The 15,626-nt window shown below is 41.6% G+C and overlaps 3 protein-coding genes across 15 annotated transcripts in view; 1 reads left to right on the top strand and 2 right to left on the bottom strand.

Moving 5' to 3' along the window:
* per (period circadian regulator) overlaps positions 1 to 6,309 on the top strand; it is a 33,956-nt gene extending 27,647 nt beyond the window's left edge. For 9 of the 10 annotated variants that reach the window (XM_033469259.2, XM_033469260.2, XM_033469266.2 and 6 more), the window contains one exon: positions 641 to 6,309. In XM_033469259.2, the coding sequence (XP_033325150.2) occupies positions 641 to 754 (114 nt within the window). In that variant the 3' untranslated portion in view covers positions 755 to 6,309. Of the gene's footprint in view, positions 1 to 514 lie in introns of all 10 variants that reach the window. The other variant, XM_033469268.2, reaches the window with a different exon arrangement.
* Positions 6,310 to 7,403: 1,094 nt separating this feature from the next.
* On the bottom strand, positions 7,404 to 13,949 carry LOC117219812 (sodium-coupled monocarboxylate transporter 1). Of its 4 annotated transcripts, XM_076521625.1 has the most exons (16): positions 13,604 to 13,949; positions 13,443 to 13,537; positions 12,927 to 13,253; positions 12,206 to 12,420; positions 12,055 to 12,106; positions 11,915 to 11,982; positions 11,510 to 11,664; positions 11,289 to 11,429; positions 10,737 to 10,845; positions 10,217 to 10,326; positions 9,959 to 10,145; positions 9,747 to 9,833; positions 9,585 to 9,673; positions 9,302 to 9,418; positions 8,912 to 9,098; positions 7,404 to 8,537 (listed from the first exon to the last, which is right to left on the bottom strand). In XM_076521625.1, the coding sequence occupies exons 3-16, from the start codon at positions 13,174 to 13,176 to the stop codon at positions 8,460 to 8,462; spliced, it is 1,845 nt and encodes a 614-aa protein (XP_076377740.1). In that variant the 5' UTR covers positions 13,177 to 13,253; positions 13,443 to 13,537; positions 13,604 to 13,949; the 3' UTR covers positions 7,404 to 8,459. The 4 variants fall into 4 exon arrangements, with proteins under 4 accessions (XP_076377740.1, XP_076377739.1, XP_076377741.1 ...); XM_076521624.1 differs by having other exon boundaries at positions 12,927 to 13,537; XM_076521626.1 differs by lacking the exon at positions 13,443 to 13,537.
* Positions 13,950 to 14,281: 332 nt separating this feature from the next.
* On the bottom strand, positions 14,282 to 15,615 carry Prosbeta1 (proteasome beta1 subunit). The gene is made up of 5 exons (XM_033469274.2): positions 15,396 to 15,615; positions 15,187 to 15,254; positions 14,977 to 15,108; positions 14,609 to 14,883; positions 14,282 to 14,525 (listed from the first exon to the last, which is right to left on the bottom strand). The coding sequence occupies exons 1-5, from the start codon at positions 15,489 to 15,491 to the stop codon at positions 14,398 to 14,400; spliced, it is 699 nt and encodes a 232-aa protein (XP_033325165.1). The 5' UTR covers positions 15,492 to 15,615; the 3' UTR covers positions 14,282 to 14,397.
* Between the last annotated feature and the right edge of the window lie 11 nt (positions 15,616 to 15,626).

Genomic DNA, 15,626 nt, shown 5'->3' with positions numbered 1-15,626 from the left:
CGTATCATGGCAGCGTGTATTTACATTTCGCGATAAATAAGTGATTTTGTCAGCGTTCTTTCTTTTATTATTTTGTATGCCCGATCATAAATATTATAATCATACGTGACGGATGAAGTAAAAATCACAGCAACTGTTGTTTCGAGACACGATCTTCGCGTTCGGTGCGGTATTATAATCGATAGACGCCAAGTTACGAAACTGCTTGCAATTGAAATTCATACTGTTTGTTCTTTCTTTTGTTAATTAATAACATTGTAGATTAAAATGATTTAATATTCATGAACAGCGGCGCGTCGTTAGTGGCAATAGACTGCGGATTTTATGCATAAATCTGTACGCAAGCGAAAGATCACAATTTTTTTCGATGAATTGCGTCTTTGAAAGATGCCAGTTTCTCTGCAGTAAGATCCGCGGTCTGTCGGCGAATCGATCGAATCATACGAACTCATTCAGCATGGTGATACTCATTGGCAAATATCTAATTTTGTGCAACGTTTATTGGTTACTCAAGATGGACAGACTCTTTTGCAACCAACCGATACATCCACGCGATAGTACCGGAAACGATATTATCAGTTTCGAAAGTTGACGATAGAGAAGGGCGGTTCGTACTAAACGAGCAGGATGTTGTTTGCAGCAAAAGCATGGGACCAGAATGGTGAAGTACGGTAAACTCGTGATGATACACGAGGAGAACGCACCGTTGCCGCCAGCACCGCCGCCGCAAACCGTGCCGTGCCAGCAGTTATAGGAACGATGTTGCGACGACCAATTCGCGACGAGACGCCGCGTTCAGGTTCGGAAGTGTCGCCTGCGATGTCGCGCTACGAATTTCTGTCTGGCGATCCAATTCGAGTTGGCCGCTGCGTGCGATTCCATTTGAACACTTCCCATTATCTCCACTGTTATCGCCTCCGCATCACTTATATCGAGGCAGATCAAATGCGCGCCGGCGCCTGTGCCGAGCGTGCACAACTTTGCGTTGTTCACCCCTTCGTTCCTCTTCGTTCTTAACGCTAAACCTCTACCGCTCTGAATGACCGGCCATTCTTCACTCGAGAATTGCAAGAACAATGGAGACTTCTAACTCACAATAAAAAAAAGAAAAAGAAAACGGCACAAAGTCTAGGAAAATTCCATGTTATCGCGTCTTTACGAGGCAACGCGAGTCGGTCGTTCTCAGGCAAGTTTATCGTTAAGTAAAATTTCAGTTGGTCGATGATCTATGCGTTCGATCACATTCACCTTGCGCGTGCTTGCGAACCGCTCCGAGTCGAGGGATCGTCGGGCCGCGGTCGTCGACGCGGCGTATCGTGTATTTATAAACTAGCTGTCCGAAGCCGGAACGGCGAACGAGAGAAATTCCACGCAGCTTTTGCATCGCGGCCCGCCGCCGTCTACTCGTAGTTTTTGTCGTGCGATTTTCTACTTTGAGATTCTCCGTTCGCGAACGGAGCACGTACAAACGCATTTGAACTGTCTCGCGTCGCGCTCTCCCTGTCATCGAACTGTCAATTCACGCATCTAGAGATAGGTAGTAGGCTAGCCAATAAGAAACCGAGAATCGTGCGCGAAAATAGAAATAGTCCGTTAAGACGTTTCAGTTCCTTTATTCTCGTCGAAGCGAGACCGGCGACCGCGCCGGCGGCACACGGGACATTCTTCGAGACAGTCTCGACGAGAATGCTGCTCGAGCCAGAGGACGAGCAGAACGAACGAGTAGATTACCGATCCCGCGGTTTACGAGGTTCCTTTGATCGGGTCGACATCGACGTCCGCGCGATTGTCCCCCGCGTTTCATTTCGATGACACGTTCTTCCCGCGTAACGCGATCAACGGGTCCTCCATTGTCCGCGAAAAGCATATAATAGGTAGTCCGCTGGGAAGTCCGTCGGCCGCGCAACGTTTTAGCGTAGACCTCAGGTAAACGAGCATAGGGGACGATGCAACTTTCATTGCGAGCGAAAGAGCTCTGTAAAATGTCGATTCGTCGAATCAGTTCGCAGCGTATCGAGAAACTTGGAGTTTCGAACTTATTTGTTGCTCGTGTTGTTCTTCCTTTTTAATGTTTATCAAATTTAACGAAGATCGAGAGATATTGTGTAAAGCGTGTAAAAACGGGCTCAATGTTTTGCCAGTTTCCGCGGTATTTGACGGCATTCGTTTCGTTGAAACAAATCGAATTATTGTAGATCGAAATGGGACCAAAAACGACGAGGTTGATCAGCTTTGAACGCGCTCTGGGATTACGAGCTCTGTCGAACGATATTTGTAAATCGGTCGTAGCGGTTGTTAGCATACGACGAGAGCATAGTGTTGTGAAAATGAAAGGGGTTGTTTCGCGTTTATCGAGTCCTCTAGCGAGCCCTAGTCTGTTCGGATCTGTTGGACGAAAGCGCGTGCGATCTCGGCTCGATTTAATCGTCGCGTCCTCGATGCTTCCACTGTGTAGCTGTCGTTCGAACGTTCGTCTAAACGCGATCTTTGATTTTCGTTTTCATCGCGAAACAGAACTGAAGAGGTTACTCGGTGGAGAAATGTCCTTGGAACCTCGAACGCCTAGCATTTATACGATCGAGAAGTATTTTCTATACGATCTGCTTGTACAGTGAACATATTTACGATTGATTAACATTGTGTACAAGCGTCGGCCGGTTCGAAAGCTGCGAGTAAATATTTTGTATATCAGTGAACCGCGAACGATCCTTCGGAACCTGGTCAGTTCGTCTCAAGTCGTTCGCCATGTTTCTTGCAATTAGGCAGGACGGACGGCGACATATCTAATTTTATAACTTCTACAAAGATCAAGATATATTAACGTACAAGGATCAGAAATATTGCTTGAACCTTTACTCTTTTGTTCGACGTTCGCGTTTTGTCCATTTACTCGCCTCTGATCCGAGCATAAAATAGTAAAAGTAGATTAGTATTAAATGATCGAAGGGGCATAAAATAGCCTGTGTTATCTCGTCTAAATTCTTACGAACTGTCCGTTATATTCGTAAATAGACTGCGAATTTTATACGCATTTGTGTGACAAAAATGTCGAACTAAAATTTAAACCGATGAAAGTTTTAAAATAACTCAAGAACGTCTATGTATCATTTTCAACTGACTTAGATGTAGACAAAAGAAAGATAAAGATCCGCAGTCTATTTATAATGATTTATAATAGGGAAGAGAGGCAATTGGGTAGAAAAGTAATGGAAAAATGAAAGAGCAGAGATCGAGCACTCTTTCTGCCTGTTGCTCATTGGAACAGCTTGGTCTTTGACGAAATTACGAAGTCGAAAGCGCTGGTTTTCAGAAGATACTCGCGTAGATCGGAACCGAGAAACGAAACTATTTCTTCGTTCGAAAATGGTGATCTAGTCTGCATAAAGTAGTTGCTGCAGCTCGGTTGATGTTCAGAGATTCGTGTAGAAACCGACGTTGTTTCGAGGAACGATCGTGGAAGAACGGTGGACGGTGGATAACTTCATCGTTCCCCCGTTTCTACACGCAATCTTAACACGACACAACGTGTGCCTCGGACTGACTAAGAGGCGGCATCGTACTGGGTTATCTTAGTTAATTAATTTTTCTATCGCGACACGTCATACGAGATACATATATATTTATATATATTTATATATATTTTGGTACCTTTTTTCACGGGGGCCGAGTAATGTAAATACGAAATAGAAAATACAGCTTGTTTAGAACGAAATTACCTCGACAATTCGCTGGAAAACTATTGCGGCTGCGTGTATAAATTTTGTACCGAGACGCGTTGTTTGCAAAAAGAAATGAAAAAAAAAGAAAGAGAAAATACTTGGTCGCTTGTCCGACGAACTGCGAGTATCGTCGTGACTAATTAGACATTCTTCAAGCATAGCGTATGAGTTGAGAAACGTACAGTGTCGAAAAGGATACGCTTCGAGTTCGACGCAGATACTTTTTGCATTCCGACGGTGTTAACTTGCACTTGTTGTTTATTTGTAGGCGTGTAACATTATTGTTTAAACGAGATCGAGCGGCGAGTTCAAGAAAAGTACCGTATCGGCGTAATGAGAAGACTAATCGACTATTTTCCTACAGAATTTTTATACTTTTTGATAGATTTTTATACTTTGATAGACAAGGTTCTACCGTAGAGACCTTAACGTTTTTTCAATTATCGATTTTCGACAATGTACCAATCAACAGTACAGTATATTTATTTATACAGCAGCGTATACATATATTCCTTTAAATTGTTGCGAACCATTTACGTTGGAGCATTTATTTAATGTGCAGAGTGTTCGTGTGTTGATCACGATCAACGATTTCTCCACGCGCATTTTGTAATGAAATTCGAAATACGTTGTATTTTTGCATTGCCCTCCGAAACATGTTGTTGTTACTCCATGCGAACGAGTATTAACAATGTCGTTTAATAGGTGATAATTATTTTTAGCGTTGAAGTAGGGTCTACTAAAATCGTTGTTGTCGACGTATTGGATTTATAATCACGAGCCTGAACTTCTGTACTCGTGTCACACAGGTGTCGACAAACTTGATCCACGAGCTTCGATTTGATTTGCGACGATCACGTTTACGTTAGCACAAACAATCTTTTGTGATTTTCTTCCACAGCGATCGTCGTAGCAGTTTTTTATACGATAACGCGCGAATAAATGAACACGTTCGCCGGTTTTCTACACGCGTATTCGTTTATGGTTGTTACCGTCTTGGATCAACCGAGAAACCCGGTAAAGTGAAACGAGTGCCGATAGTGGTAGTCGTGTGTTGTTACGCCAGGATCTGGGGACGATTGTTGTACAGATAGAAACAATGAAGTGAGTGAGAATGCGACGGTAGCTGGAACCTTCTCGGTCCCGTCGTTTTTATCGAATATGTATCTGTAATACTTCGCAGTATTTCGAGGAACTTTTGTAAAAGTAATATAACGTAGCACTAAAGGAATTAACGCGTACGCCTGACCGTGCTTGTTCTCGATCCACTGAATTTCGTGGAAGGTTCTCCGGATGCTTGCCAACAGTATAATTGTTCGTACAAAATAATTGTTCAGCTGATATTCACGTTTGGCTATGTTCGAGAGAAATCGGTTTCACAAAGGGATCGCCGATCTTCCTGCAAATTGCCGCTTCGACAGATCGTTTTATAAAAACCAAGGGTGCAACGGACGTTCGATTTACCATCTAGAATATTTTTTATGTTGCAATCGGTGCAAAGAAAGTGTGTTCGTTAACGCGGATGTTTCCTCATATTTCAAAAATATGTAAATAAATGCACGCGAAGATCCGCGATCGTGCGTTCCTATTTCTCCTTCGTTTTAGCGTACGACATTGCTTAAAAATTTAACGGGATCGTTTGCACATTGTAACAAGAAGTCCGGGACTTCTAAATGAACAAAAGACAGCTTAATTAACCAACGGTGATATCGAAATATTCGCAGCGATGTTAATTAAGTATTTTGTACTACCATTTTACTTTATATTATCTTTTTCGACTCGCGTTTTATCGTCCATAGAGATTCACTGGTTCGCGAGCCAAGTTTATCGGCATGAACGATCACGAGCAAAGCGCCGAACCTTCCACGAGATCTGTTGGTAAATGGGCCCGATGGTGGAGCGACGCCGTTGGACCGTACGACGAGCGCCGCGCTTTCCGCAAACCGGCATTTTAGAGGTACAAAATCGTGCCGAACAGGTGAAAATTCTATCGCAGAGAAATGTCTGTCGCATCCGTGTCTTCTGACCGACGGAAACGAGGGACGCCCGTGCAGTTTGCCAGATCTTTCATAGTACAAAATATCAGAACAATGTCCGAACCCGGGTCCGTAATTCTTTCCAGCCAGAGGCACGGCGAACTTTGTCAGAAAACCAATCCACGGCGGACACGCGCCGCTTTCCAGGCGATTTCCAACGTTCAACATTCGAATCCCCCCCGTACTTGTGAATCTGATGCTCAATAATCATTACCCGTTAGACAACCGTGGACTGCACGGGGTCTGTTTCCGCGGCCAATCAAAGTGATCTTAAGCTTACCTTGTCACGCGAGAAGCTGTATTTGTAAATGCGTAATAATAGCGATAGCAATATACGAAGCATTATAGTGATGTAAAATCTGTTATCCGCATTCCTGTTCACCGATCTCTGTACTTATTTTTCGAACGGATTCTCTTCGTTGTCCCTTTTCTACCATCTCCCGCGACGCGGCCCGACGAGCGGGCCGCGCACGGTTATCGGCTCATACAACATATCGCATGCGATAGAGAGAAAAACAAAAATATATTTTGGACGAATAAAATATATTCAAGAATTTTCTGGCCCCCCCTCGTCACCCGTCGATACCATCCGACACACCCAGCTGCTACAAAAAAGAAAAAAGAAAAAAGAAATTCAAACCTTTCTGTCGAAGCACCAAACAAAACCTTATCGCACCGGTTGAATACGAAATCGTCGTGTTCGCGTGATGTCGAGACATCTATTTTCCGCTTTTTAATCTGTTTGGTTCCGCGCGAATGGTCGCGCAGCGGATGTATTTTTAAGTTTCGTCATTCATTCACTGCTCCCGCGTTCCGGGGCCAATTATCGAAACCATCGGAACACACACGTTCGACGAATGAGAAGCTTAAGCCGACTGCTTCCTGCTGCGAGAGAATCAATTTTCTTTTTTTCTTTAGTTCTAGTCGTAGAATCACGGCGCGACGCGTGTAGAAGCGTCGCGTTGCGCATCGAGTGTTTCGCTGGAAACGCCGTTTTCCCTCGGCACATCGGAATTGTATAGATCATACGCAATACTCATTTTCTTAAGTTCGTTCTACAATTAGAGAGTAAGCACGTTTGATTTACTCGCTTTAAGGTTCGCGTCTTGCACTTGTATTATAGTTATACCGTGTCGGCGATACGACCGTCGATGTAATGACGCGATCGAGAGGAATACAATAAGGTGTCCGGGTCGTGTGGAAACGAGAAGATCATGGGGTCCGTGACCCGGTGGCTATAGTAACCACGTTGAATCTCGATATTCCACGGCTATATCGACGAGAAAGGCTGTAAACGCCTCGAGAAAGAGACGTACGGCGATATACGATCCGTCCGAATCTTATTGTATCCTCGAGAACACATCATTTGCGCCGCTTAAAGGGACAGCTTTTATTTCTATTATCCTTCGTTGCGCGTAACGAGTCACGGAAAGTGAAGAAAATATAGGTTGTCGGGAGACGTTCAAGTTTCTTCAGCGTCGAATGTTTTATATTTCCTCCAACGGAAGTTACAACTTCGTTCGAAAAAGATTGGAATAATAATACATTATCAGATTATATAATACTATCATTACATGTTAACTTTGTACGTCCTCGTTAATATTGAAACACATTATATCTATGGGTAAATGTAAAAAATGAAAACAACCTGTTTCACTCCTTTTATTGTTCCTATTCGTGTTCGATCGTTCATACTCTTGTCTGTTAGAACAACGTCGGATCGTCTTGGTTATTTATATAGTATCTATACAGTGCGTCGATTCCATATTGCGTTGCTTACAGTAAACTCTCTCTCCCTCTCTCTCTCTCTCTCTCTCTCTCTCTCTCTCTCTCTCTCTCTCTCTCTCTCTCTCTCTCTCTCTCTCTCTCTCTCTCTCTCTCTCTCTCTCTCTCTCTCTCTCTAATTGACGCTCAGCTTGTTCGCAAAAGTGGACAATTTGGGAAGAGGAGGTACGATTACTGTACGATTGTTTTTATAATTGTCTAGAATCGGTAGCTATGAAAAGGAGGGTCCGATAATCGTATCTCCTTTTCCCAAATTGTCCGTTTCCGTGCACAAGCTGAGGGTCAATCTGAGCGCGAATTAGGGAGAAATTACTGTGTTGCTCGAACGAATGAAGTTCATCGACGAAAACCGGCTCGTAGAAAGATCCGTTTAATTTCGGCAATTGTGGAGCAAAGAAAATCAGGAACCGGTCGCTCGCTGGTCCCACCGTTAATAAATTACCCGACCTTCCGCCTGGCTTCAGCTTCCGCCGAAGCACGTGGAAGCACCGCAATCTAACGATTATCTAACAGCTGCCGCGAGCGTACATGATACGATGAACACGTGTAATTTCTTGCTCCCCCCTCGGCGATCTATTAAGGGCAAAGTGGCACTGATGCCCGTAGTTGTGAAACGAAAAAAAATTGTAAGGCGAGAGGGTGAGCAGCTGATTCGTGTCGTTGGACGTCGTCGCGCGTTCCTGCACGTTGCTGCGCGCAACAACCGCGGCCGCCACGCTCTCATCGTGTTCGTTGGCAGCGCGGGTCGCGGGTTCAAACACGCTGCCGAGACGTTCCATACTTTATTTTCATGATTGCTCTAACTTGTTTTATATTCCGGCCGTTCTAATTTAATATTTCAGCCAGTCAACCAAACACTTTGCTCGTGCACGATTTGTCGACCCCTGATTCGATCAACGCCAATGATCGTCGGTCAAGGTCATGCCAATGAAGAGTCCCTGGTCGTGTTCTCTTGTCTAGTTCCTCGTACTTCGAGACCGGTCTCTATATTACCAATCTGGAGACCAAAAGAGATTTATAGATCGTCCGATAGGATTTAGAACGGCGAACGGGACGGTTAAGCTAGGTGATGCTTTTTCGTTGCGGGGACGACCGTAGATTTGAATTTCTATGAAAAATATGTAAAAGCGAATTTCTCGACCGAGGAGTTAGAGAAACTGCTAAGCTTCCTTAAGCGAACTTCTAAGCTTCCTGGTTCTCGAGAATACGAACAAATTATAGAAATATTATTTTACCAATTATAATTGCCAAGACGAATAGCTTTGTACCGTAAACGTATGCTCTCGTGAGTCCAGTCAACGATTCTTTTTTTTTGTTACAGTTTAATACGATACTCTAAAAGGCTGAATAGAGTTTTCCTAATTCGTTTACCTCGACTTGTACTTCCTTGTTGGACGGTTTTAGAAACCTCCTTATCACCGGAGCCACCAGCATTGGATCTAATTTCTCGATATTCTCCGACGATATGAGACTGACGAGAAGACCGACGCTCATCGTCACCAACGCGCCGGTGACAGTGTACCAAAGATAACTCAGACGATACAACGCTAAAGGCTCTCTGAAAATGTAATTCTTTTAAATTATAACGTCCATTTTATATTAGATTTATATAATATATATATATATATATATATATTTATTTTAATATGTATTTTATATATATATATATATTTCTCCTCTTCCCAAATTGTCCATTTCTGTTTACGAGCTGTCAATTGATTTTGCAATTGAAAAAAATTATCCAGTCTTCAATGTACTCACGGTAGCATATCGTCTTCGCCCGCGTTCAAAATGTTGTCAGGGGGGATGAATATCAAACTCTCTACCTGAGGAAACGTGTAATAGCAGCCCTCCGTAGAGATGGGTTTCTCGTCGAATCTGATCAAATGTTACAAAGGATTTAAATACCGATATACAGGGTGGGCCATTACGAATTAGCGCTTGTATGTCTCCGTTATTTTTCGAAGAAACAAAGAGACATTGAAAGTGCTAATTCTTACCGAACCCACACACCCTGTACATTACAAAAATCTGGGAAACTTACTTCAATCTACCGCTGGCGATCGCTGCTTCGGCCGATAAACTGATCCAACTCATGAAACTAAGACCGGAAAGCCCGCCGATCAGGGCGCCCTGAATTTTGTAAAATCATTTGATTAATCCTCTCGTGAAACATTATTCGATTGAATGGTAAATTTGCTAATACCTTGGCGTTCACCCAGGGCAATAACACTCCCATGCTGAAGATAGCCAGAGAAGGTCCACTGGTAATTGAAGTCAAGCTTGTAGTTAACTAAAACACATTATTGTTATATACTATATTATTATAAATTACTCGATCTTGTATTTAGAGTTTCTCCCTAATTTATTCGACGAAACGAACAAATGTCCCGTTCTAATTTCTGCGAATCGAAATACCTGCAAAACGTGAGATCCTGTTTTTTCGACAACGAACACAAGGGCCACGCAAGTTACCCCCAAAATCACAACTGTGAGCTTCATCAAAGTGTCCGCCGTTTTGGGCGTGAAAGGTGTCTTCCTGAACGGTTTGATGAAGTCTTCCAGCACCACGGCGGACATGGAATTCAGGCCGGTAGATAAAGAGCTGAAACAGTAGTGGATAGAAACGTAGCTCGGTTTTCGTGAGTCGTCGATCGAAGTTCGGTTTCGATTTACCTCAACGCCGCGCTAAACACACCGGCGACGAACAGCCCCGGAAGTCCCGGCATTTCTTTCAACACGTTCATGACGAGCAGAGGCAACAGTTGGTCCTTCGCACCCGCTAGCTATATCAAAAAAAAAAAAAACGTTTTCTCCTTGAAACTTACAAAATTCATCGGGGGACATTTTATTTCATTCGATCCTCTTTGTCTTCGAACTTCGAGATCAACCAGTCTGCTAAACTGTTTAAAATAATTGTATAAATAACACTGTGATTCGGGCTTCTGTAATCGTTAAGTTTAATCATTCTCGTTCGAATCGTGTATCCTTAATATCGCTGTATTTCTTAATTATTGCTGGTCGGATCGGCGTTACTCGCGACAAAAGTAATTACGAACTCGACCTAATAAACAGAAGCCCGGAACGGAAATTATTCAATGTCGAACGCGTAAGTGATGTCGATTGGATATATGAAATCCGTCGCTTCTAGTTTAGAATGAACCGTGGAATTGATCTGTCACGGAAGCTTCATTACCTTCGTCGTAAGTGGATCACATTCATGATACCAGGCATATATTAACAATCCCGCGTATCCGCACGTTCCCATTATTATCACAACACCGACTATGAAGATCCAGAGCGCCCTGAAACCCACAATCACCGTCACCATTTTTTTCCTCTGCATAATTTACCTTCGCCGGTAGATCATTGGGCGCACCAACGGGAAGACCCATATCTTCTTTTTGCGTTCCCGTTGATAGTCCAGACAACAGACACGGGAAAATTTTATTTGAAATGGAAACAAGAAATAGTTATTTGAAATAATTGTTCCTCGAACTAATATGAAACAACAAGATTTTATCCCCTTATTTGGGGAGAATTTACTGTATACGTGAAATCAGTAGACAGCGGATTTTTATGCAAAATAAAAATTGTCATCGTTTTAGTAATCGTTCAAACGAGTTGAAATCGATGCAACAGAATTTTTAATTTCCTTCTAAGTATTTAATGTACTGCACTCGGTCTGCTCGTACCCGCTGTAAACGCATAAAATCCGCTGTCCAGTAAACGAATATAATTTAGATACCTCCTGGCCGACTTCAAACTGGGTAACGAGAGATACCGTTGTATCATGTTCTGATTAATGGCGGATATTTGTAACCAGTGAAAGAATCCGCCAACCACGAGCGACCATATCGTGTGTCTCGTGAGAGGATTCCAATCTGTCCTATTAGACGGTGCGTGTAAGTTAACGACGATTAACACTAGAATGGCATTTTAATCGAGTCACGATCGTCGATTACTCACGTGGGCAATTCGAGCCTGCCAGACTCCAGATTTCTTCTTAGCACCACCGATAATCCACCAACGTCCGATGTCCCTTTGATTATGATTAGTAGCATGGAACCGAACATGATAAACGTCTGAATAAAGTCGGTCCATACTACTGCCCGTATACCACCCTGACCGGCACAAAAAACGAGGATATTATTTTATAATCGTACCTTTTATTATAAAAGTGAAAAAACGATTTTGCGAGAAGCAGGTTGCATGCTGCTAACGAGAGATCAAAATTTGTATTTACATATCAACAGATTCTCAAGTATGATGACCATTTAACATCGGACTAGTTATTATTCGAACGATAAACAATTGTTTGGATCTCTTGCCTAATCGTTTCCCCTCGAAAATGAAAGAAAAATCGTTCCTTACCACGCAAGTGTAAAAAATGCACACGATGCACACGAACGGAGTGACTATGTGCACATTCGCCCCCGTAACTGTACATAGAACATAATATTATGTTAAGTATTTCTCGCGAGGGGTGCTGAATTTTCGCACGGCCATCATACCTTGATTAAAAGCCAACGCCGGCACGTAGATGACGATAGGAAGCCAGGTCATCTAAAAGTATGGTGTCTCTATTACAAAATTGTTTAATTCGAACGGAAACAATCGGGTGACGTGATATTGTATGCTGTGAGATCGATCGAAGGAACTTACAACACCGATCATAAACAGCGCCGATCCCAGCAGCCTGATCTTTTTGTCGAAACGTTTCTCGAGATACTCGTAGGTACTCGTCAGCTTGAGCTCATGGAAAACTGGCAAATATATGATGGACATCACGAAGCCGACGATAACGACCCCGAATGAGATGAACAGGTAACTGGTGCCGTGCACGTAAATTTCTGTCGGTGTGCCCAGTAATGAAATGCCTGTTATTGCAATAATACTTTCTGTTATTGAATGCGATACAGCGCGTTGCAAATACACAATAATATTATGAAATTAGATAAATTAAACTACGAAATGTGTCTCCAAATTTCTACCACGCTCGCAACTTCGAACAAGCCATTTTTTTTTTTTTTAATAAATCTTCGAAGAACGATCTTTAGTGAGAAAACGTTCCTGATCAAACTATACAAATACATATAATTATATGACATGCAATATTATATGTACAATACTATATATATATAACTATATATATTACGTAGAATATAGTATCGTATATTATACATATAGTATATATTATATAATAATACATACAATTATATGATATACAATATTATTGTAGACGATGATGTCTTCTTTGAAAGTTGTAAAAAGAGAGTCGGGAACGTTATCGGCCTTTAAAATTGTTAATTTTTCAACGGTAAGTGCTTCGTGTAGTGGAAAATTTGACGAGCATTTTAACGAATATTTGCAAACGAAGTCCTACCTGATATAAAACTGGCAATAAGACTCAAGCTGACAGGGAAAGTGTCCATATTTCTACCGCCCACGAGGTACTCGTCTTCGCCCGAAGATTTTTTCACGAAGCCAAAGTAAATTCCGATCGTACCGCAGACCATCAGCATCAATGCGAATACAGAGTAGTCGTACGGGCCGAAATTTCGCAGCATTTCGCTGACTTCCTGGACTGTGGGTCGGTCCTGCGACCAGACCTCATTCGGAACTTCCGCAGTCATCTTGTTGCAAAACGGAATCTTGTGGACGATGATTCGCCCCTAGGCGTCTCGCGATACAAGGGAGATCTTCTAGACAGCTAATAAATTCGTTCGATTTATAGACAAATGTATAGCAAGAAATATGTATAATTACAAACAGATAGCGCTCTTCGTATTTTGAATTGCAGGCGATCGTTCGATCGAAGTAGCTTCGTAGAACAAAAATTCAACAACTTTATTTTGAATGTGATCTAGCAAACATTGTTGAGTGCTATCAATATATGTACAATATTTATAGTATGCCGATACTGGAGGTCTGATATTGCATCTCCGCTATAATCGTAAGCGCGTTATTAATGCTGAAGTTGCGATGCAATATGAGCTGTAATTAAGAAGACACTTAAATATTCGTTTTTTTCTCGTTTGTGCGTGGGAATAGCGTACTTACCGCGATTATTGTAACATACAAGCTCTTTTTTGGTCCATTAAAGCTTTTCTGTCAGGAAAGCTAATAAGAATGACAAACTCCCGTTACTTTCTTTCACGTGCACTCGCGGTGGACAGATTATGGACAGCGAATTAATGACAGAACTACAAAAACTATAAGTTTAACGAGTGCTTCTTTCTTCGCCGTGTACACTTAGAAAGAAGACGGTTTCCATTTACATTAGAACTGGAAGAAAAATTGTCTGGATGTGTTCGACGGTAGGGTAAGTGTAATGACTGACCGTAGAAGGTCGCAGGGGTATCACGGAAGACCGGTCACAACTACCGCAGAGAGTTCATCTGAAAGGAGCCACATACAGGCTCGAAGCGGCTTGATGCGATTGCACACATCATGATTGTGCCATTGTAACAATTTTCTCATTAAACCGACAATGGACATTAAGTGCGATGTTAAAACGACCGGGTATATACCAGAGTGAATCGTAAGTGGATAATGTGACCTAAATATAGTTGTAGTCGTGTAAATGTGTTTAGTCGTATACATGATCACTATTTTAGTTTCTAAACCGATTTTCGGGAATCAAAGATTTATTAATGGCTTTCAAGATGCGTTGGAGTCATTCGAACCTTTCTATAACGACGATTAATGATCAATTTATAGAAGGCAATAAAATAATCGTTATTTTTTTCTCTTTCAAATTTAATTAAGAATCTTGACCTGTTCAGTACAATGGTTTTAGAAGTATACGATACAACATAAGTAAATATATTGTTTATGTTTAAAAGCTAACGCATTCATCCCTCGTAGAAACGTGGTAGTTCGTTGCCTAGTATAACTTTCCTTTCAATTCCCTTTTCTGTAATAACGCCGACTCGAATGACACCACCGCTGCTACCGTCACGTGACATCGCCAATGCCAACGCTATAAAGTCGTGAAAGCGTCATAAGTACCACATCATGTGAAATAATTATGCTGTATAGACATCGTGCTTAATAACTACGTACTATTTTCAACTAGGTTAACGCACTCATCCTTTGACATATTAGGTTTATACTGTGAATCCATGTAGCCGTACACGTACGTCGAACCCGATCCACCAATAGAAATTGGTTGCCGTACACACATACCACCTAAAGGAATGCTATAAACTTGACCTCCCTTCTGGCTGTCCCATCCAGCTACTAAGATCCCAGCCGATAAAGAATCTCGATAGGTATAACATAAGTCACGGAACACACTTGCAGCTGTCTCTACTAACGGTTCTGTACCTAGTTCCATTCTAAAAAAAAATTATGAATGTATTGCATGTGATGTAATAACTCAATACTAATTACCATAATAGCATTATAATTATTATATTTGAAATATTCACTTGAGAAAATTTAAATGAAATGAAACAACATCAGCGATGGCCTGACTATCTGCTGCAGAACCAGAACGACAACAGTAAATGTAGTCTGTTATTTTCGTTAATTTATCAGCAAAACGATTGGAAATATAAGCCCTGAAAGAACATCAATGACTGTTAAAATTATCAATATAACAATTGATTACATTCATTTAAATTAAATTTACTCCTTACCCTGTTGTTGCTCTAGAATCTGCTCCAATCACAACTCCTCCATCAAATTCACATGCCATAATTGATGTCTAATTAATACAGAAATGAAAAACGTTATAGAAATAGAAGATAATTGATGAAATCACAATGTTAATGATTATAAGCAAATAAGTTTTGCACTGTCATTCTAACCTAAAAATATGTACATGTCAGAATTAAACGTAACTTACTCCAGTACTTTGCTCTGAATGAAGCCAATCTGGAACTAAGTTGCTAGTATCTGCATGCAGATTTGGCAGCACTAAATTATTCACCATATAAGCCATTGTTTTAAGTTGTAATAAATCTTTGTGTTATAGAATTCTTATAACTCTTAACGTTAGCGAATTAAAAGCTCATCCGTAAGTTTTTAGATGCTGACCGCTTTACGACTTTCTTCCAGGAAAGTAGGAGTAGGAGAA

The sequence above is a fragment of the Megalopta genalis genome, chromosome 5, assembly GCF_051020955.1.
Source record: "Megalopta genalis isolate 19385.01 chromosome 5, iyMegGena1_principal, whole genome shotgun sequence".
NCBI classification, from domain to species: Eukaryota; Metazoa; Arthropoda; class Insecta; order Hymenoptera; family Halictidae; genus Megalopta; species Megalopta genalis.
The sequence above is the reverse complement of the archived record's forward strand: the minus strand, read 5'-3'. Positions and strand labels throughout refer to the sequence as shown.

What these genes read in the sequence shown, in the direction of transcription:
- LOC117219812 (XM_076521624.1), bottom strand. Translation starts at nt 13,176, where the DNA reads ATGACTGCGGAAGTTCCGAATGAGGTCTGGTCGCAGGACCGACCCACA. An exon ending in TATTGCCAGTTTTATATCAG is followed by an intron (nt 12,421 to 12,926) that starts GTAGGACTTCGT and finishes TTGCAATAACAG; the next exon opens with GCATTTCATTACTGGGCACA. An exon ending in AGTTTGAAGTCGGCCAGGAG is followed by an intron (nt 10,846 to 11,288) that starts GTATCTAAATTA and finishes TGTGGGTTTCAG; the next exon opens with GGCGCTCTGGATCTTCATAG.
- Prosbeta1 (XM_033469274.2), bottom strand. Translation starts at nt 15,491, where the DNA reads ATGGCTTATATGGTGAATAATTTAGTGCTGCCAAATCTGCATGCAGAT. An exon ending in ATTCAGAGCAAAGTACTGGA is followed by an intron (nt 15,255 to 15,395) that starts GTAAGTTACGTT and finishes TGTATTAATTAG; the next exon opens with ACATCAATTATGGCATGTGA. An exon ending in TTTCATTTAAATTTTCTCAA is followed by an intron (nt 14,884 to 14,976) that starts GTGAATATTTCA and finishes ATTTTTTTTTAG; the next exon opens with AATGGAACTAGGTACAGAAC.